This window comes from Bison bison, unplaced genomic scaffold (assembly GCF_000754665.1).
Source record: "Bison bison bison isolate TAMUID 2011002044 unplaced genomic scaffold, Bison_UMD1.0 scf7180017864525, whole genome shotgun sequence".
Classification (NCBI taxonomy): Eukaryota; Metazoa; Chordata; class Mammalia; order Artiodactyla; family Bovidae; genus Bison; species Bison bison.
The window spans coordinates 8,076,610-8,092,856 of record NW_011495076.1 but is presented as its reverse complement, the minus strand read 5'-3'; the positions used below and the strand labels follow the sequence as shown (position 1 = coordinate 8,092,856).

The window sequence follows — 16,247 nt, the reverse complement described above, 5'->3', positions numbered from 1 at the left end:
TGGCTCCATCCCTTCATTCTTTCTGGAGTTATTTCTCCACTGATCTCCAGTAGCATATTGGGCACCTACTCACCTGGGTAGTTTCTCTTTCAGTATCCTATCATTTTGCCTTTTCATACTGTTCATGGGGTTCTCAAGGCAAGAATACTGAAGTGGTTTGCCATTCCCTTCTCCAGTGGACCACATTCTGTCAGATCTCTCCACCATGACCCGCCCATCTTGGGTTGCCCCATGGGCATGGCTTAGTTTCATTGAGTTAGACAAGGCTGTGGTCCTAGTGTGATTAGATTGACTAGTTTTCTGTGAGTATGGTTTCAGTGTGTTTGCCCTCGGATGCCCTCTTGCAACACCTACCATCTTACTTGGGTTTCTCTTACTTTGGGCGTGGGGTATCTCTTCACGGCTGCTCCAGCAAAGCACAGCCATTGCTCCTTACCTTGGATGAGGGGTATCTCCTCACCACTGCTCTTCCTGGCCTTCAACGTGGGATAGGAAATGATAAATGCAAGAAATATGGTGAATGAATATAAGCAGCACTTGGCCTTCACAATGATCAGGTCCTTTTAGTAAATGCTGGCAGATTTCAAAAACTAAAGATGAGTGAGACGTACTCATCTCCTCCCTCGGCCCTACATAGGGTCCTACAATGAAAGCAAGTCTCAGACAGAATGCTGCTGCTGCTACTGCTGCTAAGTCACTTCAGTCGCATCTGACTCTGTGGGACCCCATAGACAGCAGCCCGCCAGGCTCCCCCGTCCCTGGGATTCTCCAGGCAAGAACACTGGAGTGGGTTGCCATTTCCTTCTCCAATGCAAGAAAGTGAAAAGTGAGAGTGAAGTTGCTCAGTCGTGTCCGATTCTTCGCTACCCCATGGACTGCAGCCTACCAGGCTCCTCCGTCCATGGGATTTTCCAGGTAAGAGTTCTGGAGTGGTGTGCCATTGCCTTCTCTGATCAGACAGAATAGTACTACACAAATATTTAGCAACAAGCAGCCACACAAAATAACAGCACACAGACAATATTTTGTGACAAAGTACAAAACAGAAGTCTAGACTCCAAAGGAGCCACTCTGATGGATGTCCCTCTGCTAGACTCAACAGACATACCACATTTATGCAAAGACAGAAGTGCCTGTATAATAGTCTAGCCAGCCACATATCCTGACTACCAGTTATTTCCACAATGAAAAATTCTAATCTTTTATTCTAATTAACATACCTCTAGTGAAGATCTCTGGTTCCAAATAGGAAAAGGAGTTCATCAAGGCTGTGTATTGTCACTCTGTTTATTTAACTTATATGCAGAGTACATCATGAGAAACGCTGGACTGGAAGAAACACAAGCTGGAATCAAGACTGCCGGGAGAAATATCAATCACCTCAGATATGCAGATGACACCACCCTTATGGCAGAAAGTGAAGAGGAACTCAAAAGCCTCTTGATGAAAGTGAAAGTGGAGAGTGAAAAAGTTGGCTTAAAGCTCAACATTCAGAAAACAAAGATCATGGCATCCGGTCCCATCACTTCATGGGAAATAGATAGGGAAACAGTGTCAGACTTTATTTTTCTGGGCTCCAAAATCACTGCAGATGGTGACTGCAGCCATGAAATTAAAAGACGCTCACTCCTTGGAAGGAAAGTTATGACCAACCTAGATAGCATATTCAAAAGGAGAGACATTACTTTGCCAACAAAAGTCCGTCTAGTCAAGGCTATGGTTTTTCCTGTGGTCATGTATGGATGTGAGAGTTGGACTGTGAAGAAGGCTGAGCGCTGAGAATTGATGCTTTTGAACTGTGGTGTTGGAGAAGACTCTTGAGAATCCCTTGGACTGCAAGGAGATCCAACCAGTCCATTCTGAAGGAGATCAGCCCTGGGATTCTTTGGAAGGAATGATGCTAAAGCTGAAATTCCAGTACTGTGGCCACCTCATGCGAAGAGGTAACTCATTGGAAAAGACTCTGATGCTGGGAGGGATTGGGGGCAGGAGGAGAAGGGGACGACAGAGGATGAGATGGCTGGATGGCATCACTGACTCGATGGATGTGAGTCTCAGTGAACTCGGAGTTGGTGGTGGACAGGGAGGCCTGGCGTGCTGCGATTCTTGGGGTCGCAAAGAGTCGGACACGACTGAGTGACTTATCTGATCTGATCTGAGTGAAGATCTACTTACTGATATTGTAGGCACTCCGGGAAGGCAGTGGCAACCCAATCCAGTACTCTTGCCTGGAAAATCCCATGGACGGACGAGCCTGGTAGGCTGCAGTCCATGGGGTCGATAAGAGTCCGACACGACTGAGCGACTTCACTTTCACTTTTCACTTGCATGCATTGGAGAAGGAAATGGCAACCCACTCCAGCGTTCTTTCCTGGAGAATCCCAGGGACGGCGGAGCCTGGTGGGCTGCCAGGGGGTCGCACAAAGTCAGACACGACTGACGCGACTTAGCAGCAGCAGCAGCAGCAGCAGCATTGTAGGCACTTGTGCATCCAACTTTGAACTTGTGATTAATCTTTCAAATGCTAATTACCCACCCTGGAGTGTGCTGATTAAAGTTAAATAGCTACCCACTCCCTGGAGAAGCCCTTGAACAGAGGAGCCTGGCAGGTTACAGTCCGTGGTGTCCCAAGAGTCGGACACGAATTTAGCGACTAAACCGCCACCACCAAGAGCTATAAAACAGTAGAAAATAATGGTAGAGACAGAAGACTGGCAAACAGGAAGTGCTTCTTGGAGAGGGAGCCTGGAATTCATACTTTTTGAGTACCTTATAATTCCAAGGGGGGAAAAAAAGTTTCCCTGAATATTCACAATATTTTTTAGATGGAGAAACCGAGGTCGCACATACGAATAGGAGAAACCAGAGTGCAAATCATCAGCTCCACAACTGTTGTGAAACGCTCCCTCTGAGTACTATCCCCTTACGTTTATTTAGCGAGTTCAGTTACAAAAGAGAATCAGCCGTGCACTCAGGACCCTCGGGCTGTGGGGCGGGTGAACGTGTAAGAGACTGGGGGAGAAAGGGAATGGAGCAGGCCAGGACTGGGGAGCTCAGCGTTGCTGGCGGAATAAAGACCTAGGCGGTGGACTAAAGGGAGGCTTTAATTAGAAAATGAAGCCACAAGGGCTTTGAAGGCGAGACTAAGGAGCCTGGGCTTTTAGCTGGTCAGTGGACACAAATTCATATATTATGCGATATATACTAAAGAGCAGCAACGCCTCCTACAGTAGTTACTGTCCTTGGGTAGCCAGTCTGCCGGTCCTGCCCCAGTTTCGGTCTAACCCGAGGCGGCGGCCTAGATGCTTGATGGACACGGCCGATCCTTCGTGCTCTTCCAGGTACCAGTTCCCCGCCCATTCTATGTCTGAGAAGGCAACGGCTTGTGCCTCAGGTGAAGACGTTTGCGTTCGCACAGTGCGGAGAGCACCTGGGTCCGCGGCGGTGCGGCGGCTTTGGGCGGGGCCAGGGGCCGGCTGCCGGGTCTCGCGGAGGAAGCGCGTAGCGCGGCTTGACCCCGGCGGCGTTCCGTACCGTCGCGAATCCGGCGGCGGGAATATGGCGGCCGCAGCCGGGCCAGTAACGGAGAAAGTTTCCGACGAGACTGGCCTGTGTTAGTGCGTGTGGCGTGGGGCCCTCGACTCCCCCGGAGTGCCGTGTCCCCTCTCCGAATCGCAGGCTCAGCCGCAAGGGCCCTTCCTGCTGGCCCAACGGCCGACTCCGAGGGCTGAGAGAGCATTGGTAGTAGCGGCCGAGTCCGGGACAAGGGGTCACCGGCGGGGCGGCGAGACCCGAGCACAGCGTGCAGAGCTCGGCGTGTTGCGGGCCCCGAGCTCCGCTCAGCCGGCCTCACGGGAAGGAGGTAGGAATACCTGCCTGGGGAGAAGTTGATGGTGTGGGGTGGAGGATGGAAGGCAGGGCGCCTCTCCGTATCCCCCAGCGGTTCCCCCACTCAGCTGGGTGCCCACTTGTGGTTCCCAACAGCCGGGCTGCTGCTTAGGCCTCCTCCTAGGAGAAGGCAGAATGGAACAAGAATTGCTATTGCTGCCGTATTGCTGAAGGGTTTAATATTCGAGGTACCTTTCTCCTTATGTGGTCCGAAGAAGAGTTCTCATGAATTCATAGAACCGAAGCACTGGAATTCCCCGACCCTGGCTGCTCTGTAGATTCTTTCAGCTTTTGACACTTCCCCTAGACTGGACGTAAGTAGTGTCTGAGTCAGAAGATGATGCATGTGATAGTGTTTCTTAGGCTCGGTGAACCATTCCCTAGCAGAACGTAAAAGAGAACTTGCCGGTTTGGAGGAATTTGGATGAGTTGAGTGAAGGCTGGAGTAAGGCTGAGAGAGAAACAAGCCAAACATTCATGGTATCTCCCTTAGCTCTATGACTTCGTAGTTGTGGGTTATTAGACAACTTGTTTATTCTCTTTGTGTATTAATATGCGTCCTATAACTGATTGACATTGTTATTAAATGCAGTTACTTCTGTATCAGTCTTCATTTCTTCAGGTATTTGTTGAATATCTGTTTGGAGTCAAACTTTCTGTTAAACCCTGGGTGTACAGTTTTGAAGACAAACTTTGAGAGACCTTGTGATCTAGTGGGGAATGCAGATACTAAACAGTTGATGATCAATATTTTTCCTATTATACAGAAAGTACGTGGATCATACAAATGAGTCAAGGTGATTGCCCAAAGAAATGATTTAAGCTGAGACCTGAAGAGTAGGAATAAGCCAGGTGTGAGGACCTGTGGTGGGGTCTGGAGGAGAGAAAGGAGTACACCTGGAGTGGGAATAGCATCAGTGTAGTTCAGAATTGAAAGATCCCTGTGGCTAGAATACAAAGAATGGTCAGAGATGTGGCGGGAGAGTTATTCACATCCAACGAGGAAAGCCTCCTAAGGCATTTTAAGAAGTTCAGACTTTATTGCTTAGAGTGATGGGAAGCCTTTGGAGGCTTTTACATAACAGAATGATGTGACAAGTTTTGGCTTTAAAAAGGATACTTCTTGGAGAAGGGCAGGAGTGGATACAAGGAGACATTCAACCATGAGATGATGGTGGCCAAAATTGGGGTTGTGATCTTGAGGATGGAAAGAAGTAGAAACATTTAAGAAGTGTCTAAGAAGAAGAGTGGGCAGGACTTGGTGACCATTAAATATATGTGGTGAAAGGAGGGTTAGAATAGTATATAGGATGCTATAAAACAGACCTGACAATTATTAACTTTTCCTGTATTCAGTGGACTCTTCTGTGCTCCTTTTTTATCTGCCTCTCAAGTAATTCCCACTGAATCAGGGTGCTGGCAGACCCAATGAAAAGGATTGCACTGCTCTGTTGTTTTACTCACTTGATTGACGATGTTTGTCTTTTGAAGAAGGTCAAAATGGGGAAAGACTTTCGTGAATTAGCCATTAAAAAAAATAATATTCGGCCATGTTGATTTTGGCCCATAACAGGGTAACTGCATATATTCCATGCTATGAATGTACTATACTTTATTAATTACATGTTTTCCTTTACTTTTTTTTCTAAGCTTTCACCTCAGTGCAGGACAGAGCTAGTGCTTTTATTTCTGTCAGGTAGGTTAATACATATTAATACACATTTACGTGTATAGTGAGAGAAGGGCCTAGGCTTGGGTTTGAACATCCAAATGATAGATTCAGAATGAAGAACCTGCAAGGTGACAGTAGAGATCAGTGAATTAGGAAGAAATTCTGAAGACTGGTCTTTGGAAGCTAAAGGAAGGGCAGGTTTCAGAAGGTGAAAGTGAAGTCGCTCAGTCCTGTCCTACTCTTTGCGACCCCATGGACTGTAGCCTACCAGGCTTTTCAGTCCGTGGGATTTTCCAGGCAGCAGTACTGGAGTGGGTTGCCATTTCCTTCTCCAGGGGATCTTCCCGACCAAGGGATCGAACCCAGATCTCCCACATTGTAGGAAGACACTTTACCCTCTGAGCCACCAGGGAAGCCCTGGGAGTCAAAAATGTCAAAGGTTTGATGAATGTGCAAGATAATGAGTGTAAAGTACTTATGGGATTTAGGAATTTAGGTTATTTTAAGAACTTGGCAGAGCAGTTTGTTGTTGTGTGGTGGAAACCGTGGCTTAGTTCGTGTGAGAAGTAAAGCAATCAAATATTGGGTGTCAAGGGGACAGATGACTGAACTTGTAGGAGGAGATGGGGATTACTGAGTTTTAGTTTCGTTTCTGTATGTGTATATATATATATATATATATTTTTTTTTTTGGTATCATTTTTTAAAAGAGCTTTGCAAATGTTTAAGCACCAGTGGATAAGAGAAGAGTAGTAGGAGTTGGAAGAGAGGAGAGAGTGTGAAGTTCTGGAAGAGACCGTGAGGAAGAGTCACATGCATGGCTAAAAGATGTAGCCTTCGATCGGGCAGAGGGCCTTCTTTTCTTAAATCAGGAGATGGTAGATATAGGTGAGTTTGTGGTGCTGGAAACTCAGGTAAGCTCCCTTTTGATGACTTCATTGGAGACAAAGTCATCTGGTAAGAATTTGGTCAGAAGTGGATGTCAGAGATTTGAGAATCAGGAAGAGAGGCTTGCCTAGCCCCAGAGAATGAGAGTGTTGACTAAAGAAACACATGTCTGTCTCATGAGTTGAGTTGCAACCATTTAGTCTAGTGTGTGATTTTTTTTTTATCTCCAACACTGTTCAGTCATTTGAACCCAGACTGTACCATCAACCCTTAGAGGACGTGTATTCCAGCATATTTGTTGAATGATTATATAGCACGTATAAGTGATGTTTTTTAAAATGCAGTGCATTCTAGATAGTGTCAGTTTCTCATACTTAAATAAAAAGATAAAACCTAAATATACCAAAGGAAGATATTTTCTTTAGTGGTATGTGGCATCTTAAGGAATGATTGAAAATATAATTGAGGAAAATCATAATTCTTAGTTAATTAAATAAACTTAGCTGTAAAAAATATACTTGTTGAACTTGTAAGTTGGTAATAGTACTTTGAACCTCCCAGAGACCCTAAAGTTGTCATCCAGTGTCATTCTTCTGCAGCCATATGGGTAATTCAGGGTTAATTCAGGTTATCTCATATTTCTCTTGGCTCTTTTAGTGTCCTGCGAAAGCAGAAATAAGCTGATTGCAAAGTAGTTGCTTTTTGAGTTTTTAATCTTGTTGAGTTCTCAGTGGATATTCAGTGTGACCATAAACCTTTGCATGTATCATATCTTCTGAAATAGCATACTAGAAAATTACCTAGTGGATAGTTAAATCATTTTGTTTGATGGTGTCATGTTTGAAGTGCAACCTGAAGGGATCCTTAAGATTGAAATAATTATCTGAGTCCTTTAACAAATAATTGTTGTGGTAAGTTTCCAAAAATAAAATCATAGTTTTTAAAATTTACAATAAATATTGGTCAACATTTCAGTTTTACAGTTTTGACTAGAAAGGTCCAGAGTTGGTTTACTACAGAGATTGTATGTTTGATCATCAAAGTAACTTAATAGAGGTAAAAGTACAGGGAGAATGATGGATCAACTTTAGTGACTGAGTAACTTTAATACAGTTAAACTTCTAATAAGTTTATTAGTGAAACAGTGTTGAGACTAAGGTTTTATAGCATTTTAGAAGTAACTGGTAAAAAGATGTAGAGGATTTTAGGCAGGTGGTAATGGTTGCTATTATTGGATACTGGTGCTTTTCAAGTTAGAGGTAATAATGACGTCCCTCATTTTATTTGAGTTGACTAGCTTTCCACTATTCCAGACCCATCTGCTACATTTAAGCCGAATTGAATATCTCATCATTGCACATTGTTGAAAAACTGGATATTGGAATAAAAATGGGTTTGGTGAATTCCTTACCATCTCTGGAAAAATTTTTGTTGATGGCAACCTAGTCATACAATCCTAGAATAGGATAAGTAGAACAAATCTCCATTTTTGTTTGGATAAACTGAAGAGTTTTTAAGCCAGAGACAGTTACCATTTAGATACACGCAAGTCAGATTTTAAACTGGGTATCCAAACAGTTTATTTCTCACTTAGTCTTTATTTTTTAATAAGAAAGATATATGTGAAGGGTAAATTACATAAAATTAACAGTGAAATATTTTTTCTTCTGTTTTAGATCACTGTAAACAGAGTCCACCAGAGAAAGTGCTGAAATAGGAGTTACAGATACATTGGATTTACTGGATGAAATACAAGCAGTTAATTTTCATAACGTGGGGAGAAAGCCCAGATTGACAGATTAATGTGTAAATCACTGCGTTACTGCTTTAGTCATTGTCTCTATTTAGCAATGACAAGACTGGAAGAAGTAAACAGAGAAGTGAACATGCATTCTTCAGTCCGTTACCTTGGCTATTTAGCCAGAATCAATTTGTTGGTTGCTATATGCTTAGGTCTTTATGTAAGATGGGAAAAAACAGCAAATTCCTTAATTTTGGTCATTTTTATTCTTGGTCTTTTTGTTCTCGGAATTGCCAGCATACTCTATTATTATTTTTCAATGGAAACAGCAAGTTTAAGTCTCTCCAATCTTTGGTTTGGATTCTTGCTTGGCTTCCTGTGTTTTCTTGATAATTCATCCTTTAAAAATGATGTCAAAGAAGAATCAACCAAATATTTGCTTCTAACTTCCATAGTGTTAAGGATATTATGCTCTTTGGTGGAGAGAATGTCTGGTTATGTCCGCCATCGGCCCACCTTACTAACCACAGTTGAATTTCTGGAACTTGTTGGATTTGCCATCGCCAGCACAACTATGTTGGTGGAAAAGTCTCTGAGTGTCATTTTACTTGTTGTAGCTTTGGCCATGCTGATTATCGACCTGAGAATGAAGTCTTTTCTAGCTCTTCCAAACTTAGTTATTTTTGCAGTCTTGCTGTTTTTCTCCTCATTGGAAACTCCCAAAAATCCAGTTGCCTTTGCATGTTTTTTTATTTGCCTGATAACTGATCCTTTCCTTGACATTTATTTTAGTGGACTTTCAGTGACTGAAAGATGGAAACCCTTTTTGTACCGCGGAAGAATTTGCAGAAGACTTTCAGTTGTTTTCACTGGGATGATTGAGCTGACATTTTTCATTCTTTCAGCATTTAAACTTAGAGACACTCATCTCTGGTATTTTGTAATACCAGGCTTTTCCATTTTTGGAATTTTCTGGATGATTTGCCATATTATTTTTCTTTTAACTCTTTGGGGATTCCATACCAAATTAAATGACTGCCATAAAGTATGTTTTACCCACAGAGTAGATAACAATAGCCTTGACAGAATCATGGCATCCAAAGGAATGCGTCATTTTTGCTTAATTTCAGAGCAGTTAGTTTTTTTCAGTCTTCTTGCAACAGCAATTTTGGGAGCAGTTTCCTGGCAGGTAAGTTTTCAGTTTGTTTATTATGTCACTGCCTATGATATGTGATTAAATGTTTGCTTCAGGAGTTGAATTATTAGAACTGAAAGGTCAATCTCATAATTTCAGAAGTAGATGTCGAGGGCGGGGCACTTATTTCGTTTTGTTTCTGGAATTGAGTACTGAATGAATATTGACAGGATAATTTCATTTGCTTTCTAGCAAGAGGTACGAAAATATTAGGAATACTCAGCATGTGACATGCCTCCTATCTTCTGACTGTTGATTAATGAAACACTTCATGGGTTAAAGATTCTTAGAATATTAACATTTGAAGGGTGTTTAGAGATTGTTCTTTAATTTTTTCACTTTACACATGAGGAAACCAAAAGTCAGAAAACATATCCAGAGCCACTGGTACTAGCCAGAACGAGGTTGCCTAGCTTCTGTCTAGTCCTTCGGTCTCCTCATTTTCCTAAAGGTTTTATATAGAAGTTGATTAGATATGTAATAACATTGTTTTTTTAAAAGGATTTATTTATTTATCTGGCTGCGCCAGGTCTTAGTTGTGGCATGTTGGAACTTCCATCTTCGTTGAGACATGCAGAATCTTTAGTTGTGGCATTTGAACTCTTAGTTGCGGCATGTGGGATCTAGTTTTCTGACCAGGGATCGAACCCAGGCCACCTGCTTTGGGAGGGAACACAGAGCCTTAGCCCCTGAACCTCCAGGGAAGTCCTCATATCAGATTCTTAATTTCAGATTAGAGCCTCCTAAGAAAGGAAAAATTAGTTTTACAATACATTTGCCTACAATATGTTTTAAAAATATATTTTGTAGACAAAGACATTCAAACTAAATGTTTGGAGTTTATATCTGTAGTTTATGTCAGCCTTCCGTTCCCTGAACATTTATTGACTGTACTATATAACGGGTCATTGGAGGAGGAAATGGCAACCCACTCCAGTATTCTTGCCTGGAAAATCCCATAGCATACTGAGGCTGAAGATCTCAAGATGAATGAAAAATTCCTCTGTCATTAAAGAAGGCACAGTCTCTAATGGGAGGCAGAAGAGGCAGGCATGTAAACCAGTAATTATTATTACACTTTGAAAAGTACTATAATTTGAGTATATCAGGTTGGGATGTAGGGCAAAAATGAAGGTGAATTTTGCTTGGTGCAGTTCTCTGCTTTGCACTAGTTAGTTGCAACAGAGTGATTTCTAGATACGAGTGTTTGAAGAAAAGATGTGGAGACTTGCCTGGGCAGGTGCATTATATTAGTCATTGTGGGCTAGGGCACAGAACCCGTGTGGGAGTCAATCAGAGGATTTTAAAAACAAACAAACAAACTATTTGCCAGTGCTCAGGACTATCAGAATGATGCTGATGGGTGAGAACTCACCAAGAGTTCTCCTTCCGCTTCCCCTTCTCTGTCCTTCCTGCTTGCTCCTTTCCCACCCCTACTTTTTTTTCATTTCCAAATCAGCCTCATTCGTTTTTGACACCTTTCCAGATCATCAAATCATGTTAACCAAATATTTTGTAAGTCACTAAATTTTTCTTTTCTTATACAAGTTGTCTTAAGCATGGTTTGTGTACTGCAGGAGGCATATAGAAGCTTTCCATTGAGTATGTCAGCAAAGATAATTTTAAGACAGTCAGTTTCCAGATTCTTACCTTCCATTCTCCTTTCTTAAAGTTGATCTACTTGAGAATGCGCCTAAATGTAGATGTGGAGTGGTGATGTATTGTGGTTTTAATTTGCATTTAATCAAATTTAAATGCATTTAAACCATCTCTAATGACTGATGATGTGAGTATCTTTTAATGTGTGTGTTAGTCATTCATTTACCTTTGCTGATGTATCTGTTTAAATCTTTTTTTGATCTAAATTGGGTTTTGTGTCTTATGACTGAATTTTAAGGGTTTGTTTTATATTCTTACTAGAAGCCTTTTATCAGGTATATGATTTGGAAGTGGGTCAGGAAGATCCCTGGAGAAGGTGATGGCACCCCACTTCAGTACTCTTGCCTGGAAAATCTCATGGACAGAGGAGCCTGGTAGGCTACAGTCCATGGGGTCGCAAAGAGTCGGACATGACTGAGTGACTTCACTTTCACTTTTCTCCTGCTGTGTGGCTTATCTCTTTTAAAAAAATTTTTTATTAATTTATTTCTTTTCTATTTGGCTGCAATGGGTCTTTGTTACTTTGCATTTATTGCTTTGCATGGACTTTCTCAGTTGTGGTGAGTGGGGGCCACCCTTTGTTGCAGTGCTTGGGCCTTTCATTGCGGTGGCCTCTCTTACTGCAGAGCACAGGCCCTAGGCACACAGGCTCAGTAGTTGGGGCTCGTGGGCTCCAGAGCACAGGCTCAGCAACTGTGGTGCATGGGCTTAGCTGCTCCATGCCATGTGGGACCTTCCTGATCAGTGATTGAGCCTGTGTCCTCTGAGTGATTCTCAGGTGGATTCTTATCCAGTGTGCCACCAGGGAAGTCTTTTTTTCTTTTTTTAAATGATATCTTTTGAAGAATGCAAACTTTTAACTTTACGAATCCAATTTGTCAACTTTTTCTTTTATGTACTGCAGTTTTTAGGATCATAGCTAAGGAAGTGTTGCTCAGGCCTGGGTCACAAAGATTTTTCTCCTATTGTTTTCTTTAGTTTTATCATTTTAGCTTTTAGGTTTAGGTTGTGTGATCCATTTTGAGTTAAGTTTTGTTATTGTATGAGGTGAGGAATTTTTTTTTCTTAACATGGCTTTCTAATTGTTCCAGCACCATTTGCTGAAAAGACTATGCTTTCTCTTGTTGAATTGCCGTGGCATCTTTGTCCAAAAACAGTTTCTCAGCTCTCTTTTTTGTTCCATTGTTCTATGTATCTTATCCTTAAAGCAGTACTATTCTGTTTCACAAGACATTTTCTAATTTTCCTTGAAATTTCTTCTTTGATCTATGTTAAAGTTAAAAGTTTGTTGTGTGATATTGTAATCTTTGGGGGATTTCCCACATTTTTTCTATTCAGTTCAGTTCAGTCACTCAGTCGTGTCCGACTCTTTGCAACCCCACGAACCGCAGCACTCCAGGCCTCCCTGTCCATCACCAACTCCCGAAGTCCACCCAAACCCACGTCCATTGAGTCAGAGATGCCATCCAACCATCTCATCCTCTGTGGTCCCCTTCTCCTCCTGCCCCCAATTTTTCCCAGCATCAGGGTCTGTTTAGATGAGTCAGTTCTTCACATCAGGTGGCCAAAGTATTGGAGTTTCAGCTTCAACATCAGTCCTTCCAATGAACACCCAGGACTGATTTTTTTCTATTATTGATTTTTCACGTAAGTCCAGGTGACTGGAGAACACAGTTTCTATGATTTTAGTGTTTTGCTAAAACTTGTTTTGTAGTCTGTCATGTGTTATATTCTGAAGAATGTGTGTGTATGCTTAGTCGCTAGGTTGGGTCTGACTCTTGCAACCCCATGGACTGTAGCACGCCCTGCTCCTGTGTCCATGGGAATTTCCCAGGCAAGAATACTTGAGTGGGGTTGCCATTTCCTTCTCCAGGGGATCTTCCCAGCCGAGAGATCAAACCCGCATGTCCTTTGTCTCCTGCATTGCAGGCAGATTCTTTACCCGCTAAGCCATCAGGGAAGCTCCCTTCTGGAGAGTACATCATGTTTAATTAAAAAGAATAAGTGGCTGCTGTTATTGATTGAAGCATTCTATAAATATCAGCTAGGTTAAGTTGGTTGGTGGTGGTGTTCATGTATTTCTGACTTTGCTGATTTTCTCTTTAATTCTGAGAGAGTGATACTGAAAACACTGAAAATTCTGAGAGAGTGATACTGAAAATCTCTGTTAAATTACTAGATTGTGTATTTCTCAATTTTGTCATTTTCTTGCCTTAAGTATTTTGGGGCTCTGTTTTTTCTAGGTGTATATACATCTTTAATTATACTTTCTTATGTATTGACCTTTTTATCTTCATGGTAAGCAGCATAGTTGAATAGTTAAAAAAGAGAGCTAATAGCTTGCAAAATGTAACATTATCTAACTTTTTACAGAATTTGCCAACTCTTGTTTTAGGCCAGTGCTTCTCAAACTTTGATACACATAGGAATCATATGGAGATCTTGTTAAAGTTCTAAAGACTAGAATTAAGTAATTTGGGAGGAGAGCCTAAAACTCTGTAGACCTTCTAAAAATCTTAAAAATGATGCAGATAGAAGTAAACCCATTGAGTAGCAAGGTATTAATTTAGCTATTCAAGACTAATGTGTATCTATCAAAATTGGTATTTATTCCTTTTGGCTGCACTGGGTCTTACTTGCTAAGCATGGCCTTTCTCTAGTTGCTGCAAGCGGGGGCTGCTCTCTACTGCCATGCACTGGCTTCTCATTGTGGTGGCTTCTCTTGTTGCAGAGCATGGGCTCTAGGGCATGTGGGTTTCAGTAGTTATGGTGCGCTGGCTTAGTTGCCCTCTGGCATGTGGAATCCTCCCAGACGAGGGATCGAAGTGTGTCCCCTGCATTGATGGGCGGACTGTCCACTACTGGACCACCAGGGAAGGCCTCCATCAGAGTTTGGTATGCATTAGTTGCTATTTGAAAACTTCTGGCCGTGATGCAGGCATTGTGTTTTTGATGCAGTTAATTTTTTAAAAATTGAAGTATAGTTGATTTACAGTGTTGTTAGTTTCAGGTGTACAGCAAAGATATTCAGTTTATACACACACACACAATCTTTTTCAGATTCGTTTCCCGTAAAGGTTATTACAGAATGCTGACTAGAGTTCTCTATGCTATATAGTAGATCCTTGTTGTTTAACTATTTTTTCTATAGTGGTTTATGTATGTTACTCCCATATATAATTTATCCCTCCCTCCCTGCCTTTCCCCTTTGGTAACCATAAGTTTGTTTCCTAGGTCTGTGAGTCTGTTTCTGTATTGTAAATAAGTTCATTCCATAATTTTTTAATATTCCACATATAAGTGATACCATATTTGTCTTTCTCGGATTTACTTCCCTTAATGTGATAATCTCTGTGTCCATCCATGTTGCTGCAAGCGGCATTATTCAGTTTCTTTTTATGGCTGAGTAGTATTCCATTGTGTATATATGTGCCATATTTTCTTTATCCATTCATCTGTCGATGGACATTTAGGTTGGTTCCATGTCGTGGTTACTGTAAATAGTGCTGCAGTGAACGTTGGGGTACATATATCTTATCAAGTTATGATTTTCTCTGGATTTATCTCCAGGAGTGGAGTTTCTGAATCATATGGTAGTTCTCTTTTCGGTTTTTTTAGACCATCATCAGTAAGTCTACAATAATAAATACTGGAGAGGGTGTGGGAAAAGTGAACCCTCTTACACTATTGGGTAAATTGTACAGCCACTATGGAGAACAGTATGATACAATTAATGTTTTAAATTTAATTTTAATTTAATCTTTTGTGCTCTACCCAGTGGTCTATGAGATTATCTTAAGTTCTTTGAATTCAGTTCAGTTCAGTTGCTCGGTAATGTCCGACTCTTTGTGACCCCGTGGACTGCAACACACCAGGCCTCCCTGTACATCACCAACTCCTGGAGTTTACACAAACTCAGGTCCATTGAGTCGGTGATGCCATCCAGCCATCTCATCCTCTGTCATCCCCTTCTCTTCCTGCCTTCAATCTTTCCCAGCATCGGGGTCTTTTCCAATGAGTCAGCTCTTCGCATCAGGTGGCCAATGTATTGGAGTCTCAGCTTCAACATCAGTCCTTCCAATGAACACCCAGGACTGATCTCCTTTAGGATGTACTGGCTGGATCTCCTTGCTGTCCAAGGGACTCTTAAGAGTCGTGTCCAACACCACACTTCAAAAACATCAGTTCTTCGGCTCTCAGATTTCTTTATAGTCCAGCTCTCACATCCATACATGACTACTGGAAAAACCATAGACTTGACTAGACAGACCTTTGTTGGCAAAGTCATGTCTCTGCATATTAAAAAAATATGCTGTCTAGGTTGGTCATAACTTTGCTTCCAAGAAGTAAGCATCTTTTAATTTCATGGCTGCAATCACCATCTGCAGTGATTCTGGAGTCCCCCCCAAAAAAGTCAGCCACTGTTTCCCCTTCTATTTGCCATGAAGTGATGGGGCCAGATGCCATGATCTTAGTTTTCTGAATGTTGAGCTTTAAGCCAACTTTTTCACTCTCCTCTCTCACTTTCATCAAGAGTCTCTTTAGTTCTTCTTTACTTTCTGCCATAAGAGTGGTGTCATCTGCCTATCTGAGGTTATTGATATTTCTTCTAGCAATCTTGATTCCAGCTTGTGCTTCATCCAGCCCAGCATTCTTCATGATATACTCTGCATATAAGTTAAATAAGCAGAGTGACAATATACAGCCTTGACGTACTCCTTTTCCTATTTGGAACCAGTCTGTTGTTCCATGTCCAGTTCTGACTGTTGCTTCCTGACCTGCGTATAGATTTCTCAAGAGGCAGGTCAGGTGGTCTGGTATTCCCATCTCTTGAAGGACTTTTAACAGTTTATTGTGATCCACACAGTCAAAGGCTTTGGCATAGTCAATAAAGCAGAAATAGATGTTTTTCTGGAACTCTCTTGCTTTTTCCATGATCCAGCGGATGTTGGCAATTTGATCTCTGGTTCCTCTGCCTTTTCTAAAACCAGCTTGAACATCTAGAAGTTCACAGTTCACATACTGCTGAAGCTTGGTGTGGAGTATTTTGAGCATTACTGTGCTAGTGTGTGAGATGAGTGCAATTGTGCGGTAGTTTGAGCATTCTTTGGCATTGCCTTTCCTTGGGATTGGAATGAAAACTGACCTTTTCCAGTCCTGTGGCCACTGCTGAGTTTTCCAAATTTGCTGGCATATTGAGTGCA

General features: G+C 41.9%; 1 protein-coding gene across 7 annotated transcripts in view; it reads left to right on the top strand.

Moving 5' to 3' along the window:
• Window positions 1-3,261: 3,261 nt before the first annotated feature.
• Window positions 3,262-16,247, top strand: part of TMEM168 (transmembrane protein 168) — a 62,129-nt gene continuing 49,143 nt past the window's right edge. Inside the window, exons 1-3 of one of the 7 annotated variants that reach the window (XM_010831187.1) lie at window positions 3,532-3,862; window positions 5,539-5,584; window positions 8,125-9,378. In XM_010831187.1, the coding sequence (XP_010829489.1) occupies window positions 8,251-9,378 (1,128 nt within the window). In that variant the 5' untranslated portion in view covers window positions 3,532-3,862; window positions 5,539-5,584; window positions 8,125-8,250. The other 6 variants (XM_010831189.1, XM_010831183.1, XM_010831188.1 and 3 more) reach the window with 6 other exon arrangements.